Source organism: Oenanthe melanoleuca, chromosome 27, assembly GCF_029582105.1.
Source record: "Oenanthe melanoleuca isolate GR-GAL-2019-014 chromosome 27, OMel1.0, whole genome shotgun sequence".
Taxonomy (NCBI): domain Eukaryota; kingdom Metazoa; phylum Chordata; class Aves; order Passeriformes; family Muscicapidae; genus Oenanthe; species Oenanthe melanoleuca.
The window spans coordinates 2,996,570-3,012,855 of NC_079360.1; the positions used below are offsets into that span (position 1 = coordinate 2,996,570).

The following is a 16,286-nucleotide window of genomic DNA, read 5'->3' on the forward strand; positions in this document are numbered from 1 at the left end:
TGGTTGCTTTTAGGCACTGTCCATCTTGTATTTGCTAAATTGCCCACTTTCCCCACACAAAGCAAGGGAGGAGGGTGTGCTGCTTTTCACGCACACAGAAAGGTAGAGGTGGCAAAAAATAGCATGTGAAATTTACTGAAACCCAAACCAGCCACAGACAGGTTTTGGCTTGGGGAAACTCTGAGACAGCAACTGCAACAGCTGGGGAAAGGGCACAGCAGGAAAACCCCTGCCAACACTCCCAACAGCAGCTCCAGCAAGCCCCAAACCAGAGCTCAGACTGTAGAAAGCTCCCACTCCCAGTGCCTCACCTCATGGGGTCAGCTTATGCAAAGCACAACAGTGGAACCTGCCTGACCCTTCCTCCATTCCAGCTGTGCTGCTGGCAGTGCCTGTGGCTGCACACAGCTGCTGAGCCATTATTCTCCTCTCCAGCACTGAAGCTGGGATGTCTCAAGGACTGGTAAAGCAAAGCCCTGACTGCACACTGTGACTGCTCCCAGATTCACTGGGATCAGACAACAAACCCTCCCCTACTCCCATGGATGAGCCCCACTCCCTGCCAGCACCTGCCAAGACAATTGTCCTGGATGCTGCATCCTTCCATGGGAGTGCTGGCAGCTTCCTGGGAATTCAGGTTTTTCAGATGTGGTGAGGGCGAGCCCCTCATGCTGTACCACCCCAAGTCCCCCCAGCCAGTCCTTCCTTTGGGCCCCACTCCAGCTGCCTTGGCCCTGAGACCTGTTTGCAGCTCAGTGCCCCCTCCCTGCACGGGTCAGGCACCTGCAGGGCTTTCCCACACTGCAGGAACTTTCCTGCACAAGCTGCTGCTGCTATTCCTGGGCAGCTGGAGGTGCCACAGCTGGAGCCCCAGTCTGCAGGAGCTGTCCCAGGGCCAGTCACAGACTCTGCTGAGCAGCACTGTGACCAGGACAGGCACAACCCCAAACAGGCACTGAGCCCTGGAATGGGGGCTGGCTCAGAGGGGCTGCAGCACACTCAGGAAAGCCTTGAGTGCCCCTCTAGAGGCCTCTGTGCCCCAGCATGGAGGGAAGGCAATAACAGGATGATCCCAGAAGAGCAGAGGGTACTGTGGCTGAGGACTGCAGGGCAGCTGCCTCTCCTTGGGTACCACATGCAGGGAGCAGCCAGGAGCAAGAGACTGTGTGCCCCACAGAGACAACAGGTGCTGCATCCAGGACAGCTGAGACCTGCCCAGAAGACACCTGCCTGGCAGAGAAACCCTGGAGCAACTGCAGGTTCAGAGAAACACCATGCAACGTCCCTACATCTGTTTGGACTGGGACAGATGAGACAGATTCCATCAAACCCAAGCTCATGGGCAAAATCATGCCCAATGTGAGGCATGCTGAAGGAACAGAAACAACCTACACAGACTAGTTTATAACACAGTCAAAAAGAGGAATGAGGAGAGTGAAGGGAAGGAGCAACTCAATGTGAGAAAGGCAGAACCAGAACTGGACACTAAAACTGCATGACCTAAGAGCCCAGCATCACACACAGGGGGCTGCCTTGAAAGAATTCCAAGTACCTTATTTTAATTTCTTGACATGGTAAAAGTTTACATATGTTCATCTGGCAAAGAAAGCTGAACAAATTAAAAGGAATCAATACAAAGAAACACAAGGGGAAGTGCTGCTCCCAGACAGCAGCTCAACGCAGTTGGTTTGTTACTGAATATTTATTAGCGGGAAGACTAAGAGTTGACTTACTACAAACAACAACAGAAGAGTCTATAGCAAGGGCCAGCAGCCCGCTGCACTCTGGGCAAATCCCTGGGAAACCAGCAAGAGACAACATGGCTCTTAGATGTGGAAGCAGAGGGAAAAAAAAAACCAACTAAAAACAAAGTAAAAAAAAAAAAAAAAAAAGGGAATAAAGTTCATTCCATTTGTCACTGTTGTTACAATGAGATTAACACAACTCTTAAGGCTACTGCACAATAAGAATATACAGGTGTAACAGCGAGACCTGGGAAACAGCGAGGTTCCTGAAACAAATGATTTAATGTTCCCTGATTAGGGGACTTAAGTAGAAATACTATAAATAAGAAAATTTTGAAGCCTGCAGCGTTATGGGCCCACTTGCCACACACAAAAACTGACGCAATACAACCAGTCATTTCCAAAGGGGTTTGTAATGGACCACGAAATGTTCTGGCAGCTTGGAGGAGTCACGAGGCACAGGAGTGTGCCCTTTGCAGGGGAAAGACTGCAAGGTCTGCAAGGTACCAGGTGGGTATCAGCCACCCTCACCATTAAGCACCAGCTGTGGCAGCCAGCTGTGGCAGCCAGCTCTGCCCAGGGAGCACTGCCAGGGACAGGGGGACTCAGTCTGATCACATGCAGAGATATTTTAGGACTTTAGCATCAGATCTCCAGCCCCTCCCTTCCCTCAGCCCAGGCAAAAGAAACCCATGCTGAAGGGGCAACTGGGACATAGGTGAAAGAACATTGGTTTTAGCCAAGAAAGTGGCTCTAGTCAAATGGCAGAAGCCACCTGAGCTTATGACAGCCAGGACAGCACCAGCTCTAGTTCCAAGCATTTGCCTCATGCTCTGCACTGATCCAGACAGAACTGGTGAGGCAGAGACCTGTGGGGCAGGCTCTGCTGAGCCAGGAGTGAGCTAGAAAAGGAGTGCAGATGGCTCAGTGGCACCAGAGCACAGCTGCCAAGGGGCAGGGTCCCTGGTCAGTGCAGAGTTGTTGGCAGAGGGGCCTGGCCACAGCCAGCAGTGGGGAGAGAGCTTCCCTGCTGTGGCACTGCCAGGCTGCCCTTGTGCTGGGCTGCTTGCCCTGTTCCAGAGACCCCAGTGCAGCCACCAGACAAGAGATGGGACAGGACATGGGCTTGGTCTATAGTGTTGTTCCCACTTAGGTAGGAAGCAAGGCATGAAGGAATGTCCCTGCCTGGCTGCAGCAGCCTCTGGGGCGTCCAATGCAGCATGGCCTCTACTACCAGAGACTAGAGGAAGAGGGAGAGCTCCTGAGACCTGAACAAAACCAATCACAAAACTAGGCAAGAATTTCTTTAGAGTTTAACTAAGAATGCAATACTATTTCCAGCCAGTTTCCCATCTCGATAGTCACGTAACAAACCAAGGCAATGACGGTCTTTAGTTGACTGAACAGTTCTCAAGTTCAAACGTTGACACTTAATAGAGGGTCTCAGCATTGCTGCTCCGAGGCCTCTTGATCTTCTCAATGTTTTTAAGAATCATGTCATGCAAAGTGACCTGCAAAAAGGAAGAACAGGACTCAGAAGGAAACCATCCAGCTTTCACCAGAAACACTGGTTAGCACAGCAGCACCACTCCCCTTGGCACCACCCTCAACCCTTGTGTGCAACCACACACCTGGTTAAGGTAAGGGCTTCCTTCAGCCAGACCCTACAGAAGCCAGCACATGTAATACCAGAAACATTTATTCAGAAATCCTAGGATTGGCTTGTACTGCATGAAGAGCTCAAAATCAGATTCCCACAGAGGGAATGAGTGAATACTGCTGGAAACATCTGCATCTCTAGGAGATGGTAGAGGAGCAACAGTTGGCTCATCTCACCAGGTAGGCTTCTTACCAGGAGTGGCCATGCTCAGGGGGACAAGGGAGAGGAACAGCAGCAGGATCACAGGGGCTCTCCACTGCTGCATGAGGCAGTGTGAGCTCTGTGTTCTCACTTACATATTGATTTCTCAGCTCTGAAATGATGAGGCGCAGACTAATGTACTCCTTCTCGTCGATCTCCGTCACGGTGCGGCGATAATCCTCCTGCCGGGAGCACACAGGGCTCAGCCCAGCCTCCCTCACCCTGCCCTCCACAAAGGAACCCCCCTCTTCAGCCTGCTGCCCTCAATCCTTGTATGATCCCCCCTCTTGCCCCAGGACCTTCAGCTCAGAAAGGACACTGACAAAGCAGCCCCAAGAGTCCCAACAAGCAGCAGCATAAACAAGTAAATCTCCATGTCCTCGCTGACTTACCACATGAGGGTACTTGGCTATTTTGGAAACCAACTTTGCTCTTGTGATATAGTATCTGGCAAGAAAAGAGATTAAAGCTCAGATAAACAGCACCAGGATTATTTTCAGGTCCAAAGTGTCTTGTAACAACAGCTGGGGGACCTTTCTCAAACACATTCCTTTTCCAAGGAGATCCCAAAAAAGAGGTCTGCTCTTGCATGCCTACCTAGAAATCTGGTCCAGGTAAGATGCTGCCTCACTCTCCACAGTCCGAAGCTCAGCAACTGTTTCCTCCTGCAGGGAAGGAAGCTATTAGCTCCACTAGGCTGCAACTGGCTCGGGAAGCACTGTCTCAGCAGCACCACCTCAAGTTCAGGTTTGGGTTTTAACACCTAACCTAATCCCATGACTATAGCTGCTGGACACCATGAACTGAAAGATTCAGAGAAACCCTAGAGATCCCAGTCCCTGCGGAAAAGAGCAGTGTCTTACCTGAATAGAAACACCAAAGTTGTTCCCATCCTCTATCCTGGGAATGAGAAGCTGCACCCACATTTTGACCTGCAGTGGAGAGATCACAGCACTGACCAATGCCAACATCTGCACAGAGACTTTTCTCAGGAATGTCAGCAAAAGCCTCCCAGGACCCTGCCTTTGTAACACAGCTCATGATAAACTGCTGCAGGTCCCTTATGCACATATAACACTTCCAAGATCACTTCCCACATAGCTGGGATGCTGTGCAAGCCAGTACAGGCCCAGCTTCCCATGGAAAGCTCTCCTCACCATGCCACAGGAGCTCCTGGCAGAAGTCTATGCCTGTGCAAAAGGGCAAAGCAAAGCCCCATGAGGCCTGTTAACAGACATCCTTCTCCTTCAGGCAAACAACAGAGCTCCCCAAGGGTCTCAGCTACCTTCCAGCCCTGTCAGACAGGGCAAAGCCCTACTTTTCCTCATCTACAGCACAGAGGGACCTGCTCCTTTCACAGCTCCACCTCTCCAGGAGCAAAACCACCCCGCTGCCTCCCCTCACTCCAGGCTCACACCCACCGTATTGCACTTCTCAATGAGCAGCCTGATTTCTGGTTTCACTTTCTCTATGATGTCCACCAGCTGCTGGTTGCTCTTCAGCATCCCATTGGGCATCACAAACACTTTGGTACCTGTGGCAGAGACAAATCCCCAGTGTCAGTGGCTCGCAGGAGCGGCCGTGCCGGGGTCGGACCGAGGGGCCACCTGAGCCTCACTCATCTGCCACCAAGGCCAGAAAGGGACTGAGCCAGGCTGTGGCCACCTGTAGGGAAGGGGAAACGGGACATGGGGTAACAGCAGTGACCACAAGGGAAGGAAAAGAGAAAACAGAGCAGGATGAGACTGAAGAGCTCGAGGATGCTGAGCACAAAGGGTTTTCCTGGTGCACACGTACAAGAAGTTTCTGTCTCAGCTTAATCCAAAGCCTGGAATCTTCTTCCAGACATAGAGAGAAACTGCACAGAGTCACCAGGAGATCAGCTGCCTCTGTCAGCAGGCCAAGATACAGCAAGTACTACTTATGTCTATCAGAGAAGTACTAATTATGCTTCTAAGAGCTGGAACCTGACTCCTCCACATCCAAACATCTGTAGGTCAGGCTCTGGCCTGTATAAGCAGCAGCTGCTGTCAGGGCAGGGCAGTGGGGCTGGCATGATTTGCATCCCCAAGGCTCAGTGCAGTGGTTCAGGGAGCAGGCAGCAATACAAGGGACTCGGGGATTCTTACCCTGAAAGGTCTCTTCGTGGTCTTCAAGCTTCCTCTTTTTCATATTTGGCTAAAATATACAAAATGTTTTACTCACAAACTAGTCGTAAGCTGTAAAAGTGTTGCAAAGGAAAAAAAGGAAAACTTAGAGCCCTGCCATGTTCCTGGTTTCTAAGCACTCTTCCTTAAAGCCCAGCAAGGACTGCAGAGCAGTGTTACCTCCAGCAGACTTCCCAGGCTTGAGAGATCAATCTCTAAAAGCCTCTGGGTCAAGGCCTGTTATTAAATAAGAATATCCTACCCCAGCACAGAGCAAGCTATGCAGTTTTAACAGAAGCTGGGATCACAGCCAAGAAGGTAACCTTACCCCATCCAGTCCATCATGGCTGTTGGTGAGAAGAATTGGGTCAGGCACTGGGAGGTTCATGTCCGAATGGATCTGAGTAAGATCATGAATATTCAGGATGGGTTCCTGCAAAATAAAGCAGATTTGTTATTTGATTATGAATTAACAAATTCTGCCACATCAAACACAAAAGCTTCAGGCCTCCCTCTTGTCCAGCTGTAAGACCAAGAAGAATGAAGACAAAAGGTCTGGCAATAGGCTGTGAGCCCCCCCCATCCATGAGTGCCAGGCCATGCTCAGCTATTGGTGCCCCTGTGAGACCCCAGCACTGCCCACGGGCAACACAGAGAAAGAGAAACATGAGAGATCACACAAAGCAAACTGCAAAAGGCCAGAGCCAACAGCACTGCAGTGCATGTTAGCAACCAGCTGCTGCCTTGTGTCTCTGCAAACAAGGTGAATGCACAGAAAACACCCGTGAAGAGACCTGCCATATCACTTTCAAAATGTAGCTGGAAATGGGAAAAGGATACAGAGACAAGGCACACTATACCTTAAGGAATCCATCGAGTTCTAACAGCTTCTTTGGAAAAAAGTTTGCTACGAGGTCTTCAGCCTAAGAAAAAAAGAACAAACAGTGATGTGAAAGAAGGCCACACTGCTCCCACTAGCAGGCAGGAACAACAGGGAAATAATCTGTGCACAAGCAGGAAACAAAGAGAACACAAGTTCTTCCTGCTACCAAAACTAAACAAAGCCTAAGGTGAGAAGAGAGCCACGAGGCTCAGGAACATCACTGCAGTGAGTGACTAATGTCCGAGTGCTGCTAAGCTTCCAGGGCAGGCTCAACCCACAGTGGAGGTTATCAGAAAGTCTCGGTTCAAAAACCCTCTTTCCTGCTCGACCTGTGACACTCACCTCGCTCGTGATCCGCTCCCTGAAGGAGTCAACCTACAGAATGAAACGGGGACAGGTCAGGGTCGCTCTTGAGCAGCGTGGCCCGGGGAGGCGGCGCACGGAGCCCTCGCAGCCCAGCGCAGCTCCCGCTCTCCGGGAAACGGGAGGGGTCTGCGAACGGCGAGCGGGAGCTCCCGGGGACGCCCTGAGCGGCTCTGTCCGCCCGCCCTGCGCTCCGGGCGCTGCGGGAAACTGGAAACCGCGCAGCTCCATCCCGCCGGGGCGGCAGATCAGACCCGCCGGGCTGCCGCGGGCCCGGGGCCGCGCTCTGCCGGGGCACGGCTCGGAGCACGGCCCGGCCGCATCCCCGCCCCCCGCGCTGCAGGGCCGGCCGGGGGTGGAGACACCGGGGGCTCGTCGGGGCGGGCGGGCCGCGCTCGGCGGCCGGGGTGGAACGGCCGGGAGGCACCGTGGGGCGGCCCCGAGCCCGCCCCGCCCCGGGCCGGCGCCAGCACAGCCCGGCGCGGGCCGGCGGGGCGGAGGCGGCAGCCGGGCCGGGCCGGGCCGGGCGAGGCCAGGCGGGGCGGGGCGGGGCGAGCGGCGGGGCGGGCGCACCTTAAGCTTCACCTCCGGGTCCACCTTGAGCAGCGAGGCCATGGCGGGTCCGGTCTGGGGGCCGCTCCGCTTCCCCGGGCCCACACCGGAAATGACCTCACGCCGCGCGCCCGCCAATGCCGCGCGCGCCCGCCGCCCGCGTGACCACCCCCTCCCCGCGCGCACGCGCCGCCGGGTCCTGGCCGCTCAGCGCCGCCCGGGGCGGGGACGCAGAAAATGGCGCGGGCGGCTCGCGCAGCCCTGCCAGGACCGCGCCCCGCCTGCGTCACGTCCGGCGCGCGGCGATGGCGGGGCGCGCGCGGGCGGCGCGATGGAGGGAGCGCGGGCGGGCGGCGGCACCGCGCACGTCAGCTTCGTGTGCCAGCGCTGCTGCCAGCCGCTCAAGCTCGACACCTCCTTCAAGGTCCTTGACCGCCTCACCATCCAGGAGCTCACCGGTACGGGGGCGCGGCGCGGTGCGGCCGGGGCAGGGGCCCGGGCCTAGGCCGAGGCCTGGAGCCGGCTGACGCCTTCTCCCCCACAGCCCCGCTGGTGAGCGCCGCCCCTGCCAGGCCCGGGGACCTGCACGAAGAGGAGAGCGCCCTGACGGAGGTACGGCGGGGCCGGGCGCGGCGGCAGCTCCCCCGGGCATTCCGGTAACGGTGTTCCCTTGCCTCCAGGAAACCTTCGTGGAGAACCGGCAGGATGGCGTGTCCAGGAGGTTCATCCCGCCAGCCAGGTACAGCCGCCGCCACTCTCCAGTCAGGCCCGGCTTCTCCCTCCGGGCAGCTTGAGCTGACGCTGTGGCAGCGCCTGAGATAGTTTCCCCCATAACGGGAGGACACGCTGAATAGCTCGTGTGACCCCCCCCAGAGTTTCCCCTGCAGGATCCCCGTGGCCCTCGGGCTCCTTGTCAGTTTGAACACAGAGCTGCAGTCCTTGGGGCACTGCTTCTCAGCTGTGGGTCAGCACAAACCCGACAGAGCCCCTAAAACATGGGTTGTTCCAGCTACCTGCTCTCCCTTCTACCTGATTCAGCTCCAGATTCTGGTCTGGCGCTTGAACTGCCTTCCCTCAGCACTTAGCACTCATCTCAGTACCATTCTTTCCAAGAATGATGTCGACAGAAAGTGCCAACAGTTTCACTCTGATCGGAGAGGCCTCGGATGGCGGCACCATGGAGAACCTCAGCCGGAGACTGAAGGCAAGTGGGTCACAGGCTGCTAAACCCAGATCCTTGGAATGGAGCATCAGCTTTTCCTGATGCTCTGCAAAACTAAACTGTAAATTTCTCCATAATGTTTGCCTTCCAGGGGCTGTATTGGTGAGTAGTTGAGCAGAGATAAATTATTTTAATCAATGTTTGACCTGCAAAAAAGACTTCTGCTAACTAAAGCTGCTGAAAACCAGCAGGCAGCTGCCTGTGGTTTCCCTTGCACTAATGTGAGCCCTTCCTCTAGGTCACTGGCGATCTCTTTGACATCATGTCTGGGCAGACAGATGTGGATCACCCACTGTGTGAGGAATGCACAGACACTCTGCTGGACCAGCTGGACACACAGCTCAACATCACAGAGAACGAGTGCCAGAACTACAAGTGAGTGATCCAGACATGACTCAAGACAGAGCTGCTGTGGCTTGAGGCACAGTCAGTGTGGAGAGCTCAGGGTTGACAAGAGGTGCAGGGGCTGCCACGGAATCAGAGAATTGCAGGACTTCCCAGGATACCTGGTTTGGTAATCCTGTTGTTCTTCTTTAGGAGATGTCTGGAGATACTGGAACAGATGAATGAGGATGATAAAGAGAAGCTGCAGACAGAACTGAAAGAACTGGCACTGGAGGAGGAGCAGCTGATTCAGGAGCTGGAGGATGTTGAGAAGAACCGCAAGATTGTGGCTGAGGACTTCGAGAGGGTCAGGGCAGAGGCTGAGCGGCTGGAGCAGGAGGAGGCTCAGTGAGTGAGCTGCACCTGCAGCTTGTGGCTGGGGTTGGAGGCAGCAGAAAAGTGAGGTTGTAACATGAGGAACCTGTAAATGTATCCAAATGCCAGTGGCTCTCTCTCTGCAGAAGGTGAGACCAAACTGGCCTGCAGAGCTGTCACTCTGATGTACAGTCCAGCACTCAGCACATCTTGTCTTGCTTTTCTCAAAGGTACCAGAAGGAGTACTGTGAGTTCAAGAGACAACAGCTGGAGCTGGATGATGAGCTGAAAAGTGTGGATAACCAAATGCGCTATGCCCAAATGCAGTTGGATAAATTAAAGAAAACCAACGTGTTCAATGCAACCTTTCACATCTGGTAACGTGGACACTGGAATATTATATCCATTTTCTTGGAGTCTGCATTGTGAGGCTGTTAAAGCACTGCATTTGACAGGGAAGCTGCAAGCCAGCTCAGTTACCTCCTAGCAGAGCACTGAATGCCACCTCCCAGCAGTGGCAGCTGAATAAGGTGTGCTGGGCTGTGGGACTGGGAAATGGCTCCTTCACCAGTCCTGGGAATGCTTTGGGAACCCCTGTGCCAGCCAGCAGTGACACTGGCATCAGGGTTCACAGAGCAGGTAGCTTAGGGGGCCTGGTTAGGGGGTTTTGTTGTGTTTTTATGACAAAAAGAGAACAAGTGTTTGGTATTTACATACACTTGTTAAGAACAGGTCCAAGCCCTTCACGTGCATGGCTGGGACTGTGTGTGCTGTGCTATTGGGACACAGCCCCTATTTGGTTAACAGACCAGGAGCTTTTCCCAGCCTAGCACACTTATTTATAATTCTTCTTATCACAGGCACAGCGGGCAGTTTGGCACAATAAATAACTTCAGGCTTGGCCGTCTCCCCAGTGTTCCTGTGGAATGGAATGAGATCAATGCTGCCTGGGGGCAGACTGTGCTGCTGCTGCATGCCCTGGCCAACAAAATGGGCCTGAAGTTTCAGAGGTACCTGCAATGCCACACACAGTTCATGTATGACCCAGAGGAAGACAGGCAGACTCAGGTGCTGTGAATTCTGTCTCCTTTTTTCAGATACCGTCTTGTCCCCTATGGCAACCACTCCTATTTGGAGTCCCTCACAGACAAATCCAAGGTAAGAGATCCCATACAAATCATGGGACATTGACCTTGAGTGCCAGAGCCCTGGTCACATTGGGGATGCAGGACACAAAACTTGATTTCTGTGAATGTGGAGTCCAGGAAAGCTGGCTGCCCCAGCTCCTCCAATGTGATAACATCTCAATCCACATCCTGTATGAAGCCACTGGTGCTGCCAGCCAGCAGTGTTGAAAGTGACAGCACTGTTGAATGACACACCTGGCCAGAGGCAGAGACTTGCTTTGGGGTGATTGGTGGGTAAATGGAATGATTGGGGATTGGTGGAAGTCAGGAACATATGTCTGCACATGGTAGGCATGTGCACAAAGCCAGTCACACTTGCTCTGTGCCACAAGCCATTTCTCAGCATCACATGACAAATTTAAGCCTCACATGAGGTTAAAAAGCTGCAGTGACCATATCAAAAACAAGTGCTTGGGGTGCCTGATACAAATCTACTTTCCAGGAGCTTCCCCTGTACTGCTCTGGAGGCTTGAGGTTCTTCTGGGACAATAAATTTGATCACGCCATGGTGGCGTTCCTGGACTGTGTGCAACAGTTTAAAGAGGAAGTGGAGAAAGGTGAAACTCGGTTTTGTTTGCCTTACAGGTGAGTGTTGCCACAAAACTGTCAAATTCAGCTCTGTGTGCTTCCCCTAGCACTGCTTGTTTCAGTCCTGACTCCCAGAAATCATCTGGAATTCTTTATGATGTGTGTTTGCTAGTTTCATTGAAACTTAAAGCTACCCCCTTGGGTGGAGTCCTGAGGCTTGCTCAAGTCTCTTTAAAAACAGGATAGTATTATTGTCAGATTTAAAATTTAGTGCTTGATGTCATACTGAGATTAAATGTTTGCAGTAGGAGTGCACTAATTAAAGCTTGTGTGTGATACAGGATGGACGTGGAGAAAGGAAAGATTGAAGACACAGGTGGCAGTGGTGGCTCTTACTCAATTAAAACACAGTTTAACTCTGAAGAGCAATGGACAAAAGCACTGAAATTCATGTTAACTAACCTGAAATGGGGCCTTGCCTGGGTCTCATCCCAATTCTATAACAAGTAACTGTGGTCAGAACTTGGCCTGGCAACCGTGGAGTGTCTGCATTGTGTTAGAGAAAGGCAAATTCAGATATCTCTTAATATTAACCAGTACAAAATGTTTACAATACCAAAAATCCACAAGACACTTTATTTAAAATAACATTATTACAAGTAGTTTATAGAAAAGCAATATGCAAAGTTGTATCATTGAGCTGACCAGAATAAAACCCAGCTATTAAATGGATTCTAAACTGTTATTTTTGGGGTTTATGGCCATACATGTAAATCACTGTCACACTTCAGAACACATCAGTTTGATGCTGCTCTGTTACTGCTCATGCAAGGTTGGAAAAGCAGACCTTAAAACCCAGGGAATAATGTGGAAAAACTGCCAGAACTCTGCCTGGTCATTAAAGAATAACTACAGTTTGAAATAAAGTATTTTCTACGTCATATCAGCACTTCTTTGTGCTACTGCACTTAACAAGGTTTTATACCATTACAACACTGTAATCCCTCCTGCAGTCTGTTCCTGCATAGAGCTGCAGTGAGGAAATAATGGAACTGTTCCACATTCCAGGTGTTTCCAGCCAGCAGCGCCTGGCACAGCACAAACCCCTGGCACTCAGAGTCACCCAGCCTGGGCACTGCTGTGGTGGCAGTCACAGCACTGGCCCCATTCTGTCCCCATCACAATGCTGTCACTACTGGCTGTGGTGGGGTAAGAGCAAACAGGCTCCAAATGCTGGCACAGAGGGGACAATCACAGGCAGCTGAGACAGGGATTTTATAAAAGCAGCAAGAGGAGACAGCATAGCCCCATTTGTAACACGGGTATGAGAGCTGGTCCCAGCAATCCCAGCCCCAGCTGAGCTCCAGGCATGGCAGCACCTTTCAAACACAATACTCTGAGGGGTCTCTCTGGTTAAAGGGAATTTAAATGATGCAGCTCTTAGAACAAAGCTTTTGGGGCATTTTTAAACACTATGATGCTGTTGGGCCTCCCTTCAGAGTATGAGTCCAATGCTTAGCAGGACAAGCTTTGCTCATTAACACGACTTCCAGGCTGTTCCACAGTTCAGGTCACCCTGAGCTGTGCTGGGTGCCTGGGCAGTGTCACAGTTGTCAGCAGCATGACAGTTCCTGCTGCAGTGCCAGTGACTGGATGGACAGGGTGCTTCTATTTCTGAGGAGATTTGGTTCCACAGTTCCCACGGTGCTGCTCAGGTGTGGTGCTGCCAACTATGCGCCTCACCACGGCGTAGGAGAACTCCAGGATACTTTGTGGAGAAATGCCAGTGATGCAGTTTAAATGCTCCACAACCTGGAAAAAAGAAAAGATACAGCACCTAAAGCTCGTGAGTTTACAGACTGACAAGAGTAACTGCTCCATGGGCACGTTTCACAGGGAGTTGTCCCATGAGATTGTTTCTCTACCTGCCAGTGAAACATTGCCCGTGGCATTTTATTCTGGCTGTGAAGGTGAGGACACTCACTAGTGCCAGCACATGGTGCACACAGAACTGCCCACAGACAACCCCACATGCTTCATGCTAAAAAGACAGAGGTGTCCCCTCCCTCATGCCACTCCCAGTGCAGCCCCACTTGGCATGCTGAGACAGACAAACCACCTTGGCATTGTGTTCCCATAGAGCCAACGTGTTCAGCAGCGACTGTACCTGCTCCCAGTGCCCAGGGCTCAGGATGAACACACCTGTACTGATGACTCCAACAGCCAAGAGCATGAAATCTTCCTTCACTGTTAAAAACTTGGCTCTGCAGAAGGAAGTTTGTTAATGTGTAAAATGCTGCTTCACAGTTCAAAAGCACCTGCTGCTGCAGTTGCCAATGCCTAGGACATGTTGGCTTATTCAGGCCCAACAACCAAAACCCAACATCAGAAGTTGGAACTGACAGTGCAAGGCTGTATTTTAACAACCAAGTGAAACACTTTCCTTGCCTGTGAAGCAGCTGTGGAAAAGCATGTTGCTTTGAACTGGTATATTCAGAAATGATGAATGCCCCCCAAACTAGTTATCTTTTAAAACATGTCCCCAAAATGGCATAATGAGAGTTATGCTGCTATTTATTAGCTTTTTTAAGGGTTTTAATTTCAAAGGGTTATTTTAAGTCATTGTCAGGTAAGGCCCTTACATCTGCAGTTTGCTTGGGGTGGAGTTTTCGATGGCGATCTTCAGCAAAGTGTCATAGATGGTCTCTCTGGTCAGGTAGCAGAAATCCAGCAGCTGCACACAGAGCTGGTGTAAGGGTTTGGCAGGAAGCAAGCAGCCATTGTATCCTGGCAGAGATCACACCATCAGTCCCACATTTTGGGTCACTAAACTGAATTACGAGTCTTAGGTACCGTAAGGGAGAGAGAGTTCTGAGGACAACTGCCCTGTCTCTGAATGACACAGGATCACTCATCCTCAATATAATTTCACTCTGAAATTCAGGCCATCAGATCTGGGCCAAGAAAATGGTGAATGACTGCAGAAAATGTGGCCTGGCAACACATTTGGGGGCTTTAAACTCTTAATCTTTTACTGAATGAATCATGACTGGTTGTCCAACAACATTCATCACATTCTACAAAAGACAAAGTTCTCATCTAAAAAGTGAAGACCTGGACAGTTCCACATACAAAAATCTGTAATACCAGACATTTTGGTTCAGACCAGCAACATACAGCAACAGCTGTATGATCCTACTAAAAAAGTTTCTTCCCATTCTCTCTGATACTCTCACCTAGAACCTCCAGAAGCAATTCCACGTAGGCCAACGGAGTTGACACATTGATGTGGAAGTGCAGAGTGTTTAAAACAGCAAGCTCTGACTCCAGCAATTCCTGTTTAGTGTAGGAGTATTTTAAGGACTGCAGAAATTTTAAAGCTGTGTCACTGGTCACTCTCTGAAGAAAAAAAAAAAAAGAGACAAAACATCTTCCAGGCAGTAAGGTACTCAGTAGGAACAAAGTGCTCTCTCCTCCTGCTGAGTGTGAGGCTGCAGCTCACCCGCCTGTCCTTTGAGCTGCCATGGGAGATCTAGCTCTGACCTTTCCCACAGGTTTCCTTGACTCAATAAACTATTGCCAGGCAGGTGTGAACCCCTGTGGACACACGATTTTTGACAACCACAGGCTGAGATTTTCCTTTTTTTCCCCTCGAGAACTGGGAACATTTCCCAGCAAATTGTTATTGGATGAGCAGCAATTTGCCTGCCCTAAAGGGAATGTTGTGTCCTTGGCATTTCATTATCACTACTGTCTTTCAAAAAGAAATCTGTTTTTAAGAGAGATTAATACACTGCAGATTTAACCATGCTGCTAAAGCAAGGGCAGGCTGAGCTGACTTACACTGTAGTGCAGAGAGAGTTTGCTGGCGAGCTGAACACACGACACCAGTCGCAGGACAAAGGTGTTGACTATCTGATCCCTCAGAGAGCTCCAGCTGCTCCTCTGCCCTTGGTCACGACCTTTAGCATTCCCTCTGCCATCACACATCTGTTCTACCTGCTTGATCATAAACCTACAAAACCCACAATTGCTCAGAGAACAGTTCTGTCTGCTGAGAGAAAAGAAGAAAGGAAATTCCACATATACTTAGGAGTATATGTAGAACTCATAATTTGGATTAGGTGAATGAAGAGACAAAGCCCTCAAGACGCACATTAGTCATGTATGGTTTGGGTGAATGGGACAGAGGGGGACAGGGCGTGGGCAGTATAACCCCATCAGAGAATGGGAAATGTGCTGGGTGTTTAGGATTCATTACCGTTCAAGTAACTCCACTGCCTGGTACCGAGTCGATTGGTCCAAGTGCCATTTTTCAGACAAAAGGAATATAAATTCTGCAAAAAGCACAGCAGTCACTCATTTCAGTCTCCTGAAGCTCACTGTACAGCTGTATCTGCCCCAGGAGCTGCTGTAGCAAAGTCTCACCCACGATCCGTGTATCTTTGAAGTACCCAGCCTGCTCGGGCAGCTCACTCAAGTACTGCTCATTCTCCGTGGCCAAGTGGATCAGTGTGTCTTCGATAATTTCAGGAGCAACCCCACTGAACACAGGGCCTGAGTCACGGCTCCGGCGTTCCAGTGGCGCCTGAGACCCCATTTAGCAGGTCACGGCTGAAGCCGTAATGACAATTTCACCAGCCGGACAGGCAGAGACCGGGACAGGGCTCCGCCACCTCCTCCCGGCAGCGCTGACTCCCGGCTGCCCGGAGACGGCCCTGGGACGGGACGGCTGCTCGGTGCGTCTGGAGCGTGACAGGGCCGGGGGTTGGGGCAGGGCCGGGGCTCGGGCAGGGCCGGTGTGCGAGTAAGGCCGGGGGTGCGGACAGAGGTTCGGGGATACGGACAGAAGTTCCGGGGTGCGGGCAGGGCCGAGGGTTCGGGTAGGGGTTCGAGGGCCCAGGCGGGAGTTCGGGGGTCCGGGCAGGGCCAGGGGTTGGGGCAGGGCCGGGGCAGAGCCCCAGCACCTTCAGTCACGTGACCCCACACCGCCAATCAGCAGGCTCCAATGCTGCGCCCGGCACGCGCTGAGCCTCAGCCAACCACTCGACGCTGCGCGCCGCCCGGGCCCTCCGATTGGCCAGCGCTCCCGCCGGAAG

General features: G+C 52.0%; 3 protein-coding genes across 4 annotated transcripts; 1 reads left to right on the top strand and 2 right to left on the bottom strand.

The window, feature by feature from the left end:
* Nucleotides 1–1,683: 1,683 nt before the first annotated feature.
* On the bottom strand, nucleotides 1,684–7,749 carry PSME3 (proteasome activator subunit 3). Its single transcript, XM_056511892.1, has 11 exons — nucleotides 7,573–7,749; nucleotides 6,979–7,011; nucleotides 6,614–6,676; nucleotides 6,082–6,186; nucleotides 5,736–5,784; nucleotides 5,028–5,140; nucleotides 4,470–4,538; nucleotides 4,204–4,271; nucleotides 3,999–4,053; nucleotides 3,702–3,788; nucleotides 1,684–3,256 (listed from the first exon to the last, which is right to left on the bottom strand). The coding sequence occupies exons 1-11, from the start codon at nucleotides 7,612–7,614 to the stop codon at nucleotides 3,176–3,178; spliced, it is 765 nt and encodes a 254-aa protein (XP_056367867.1). The 5' UTR covers nucleotides 7,615–7,749; the 3' UTR covers nucleotides 1,684–3,175.
* An 80-nt stretch (nucleotides 7,750–7,829) lies between these two features.
* On the top strand, nucleotides 7,830–11,919 carry BECN1 (beclin 1). Its single transcript, XM_056511848.1, has 11 exons — nucleotides 7,830–8,009; nucleotides 8,096–8,163; nucleotides 8,232–8,290; nucleotides 8,665–8,755; nucleotides 9,012–9,148; nucleotides 9,311–9,505; nucleotides 9,703–9,849; nucleotides 10,333–10,482; nucleotides 10,570–10,630; nucleotides 11,102–11,244; nucleotides 11,529–11,919. Exons 1-11 carry the CDS (start codon nucleotides 7,883–7,885, stop codon nucleotides 11,695–11,697), a joined length of 1,347 nt encoding a protein of 448 aa, XP_056367823.1. The 5' UTR covers nucleotides 7,830–7,882; the 3' UTR covers nucleotides 11,698–11,919.
* On the bottom strand, nucleotides 11,797–16,216 carry CNTD1 (cyclin N-terminal domain containing 1). 2 transcript variants are annotated; one of them, XM_056511882.1, is made up of 7 exons: nucleotides 15,616–16,216; nucleotides 15,449–15,524; nucleotides 15,031–15,202; nucleotides 14,424–14,586; nucleotides 13,830–13,974; nucleotides 13,355–13,451; nucleotides 11,797–12,999 (listed from the first exon to the last, which is right to left on the bottom strand). In XM_056511882.1, the coding sequence occupies exons 1-7, from the start codon at nucleotides 15,785–15,787 to the stop codon at nucleotides 12,856–12,858; spliced, it is 969 nt and encodes a 322-aa protein (XP_056367857.1). In that variant the 5' UTR covers nucleotides 15,788–16,216; the 3' UTR covers nucleotides 11,797–12,855. The 2 variants fall into 2 exon arrangements, with proteins under 2 accessions (XP_056367857.1, XP_056367858.1); XM_056511883.1 differs by having other exon boundaries at nucleotides 13,390–13,451; nucleotides 15,616–16,197.
* Between the last annotated feature and the right edge of the window lie 70 nt (nucleotides 16,217–16,286).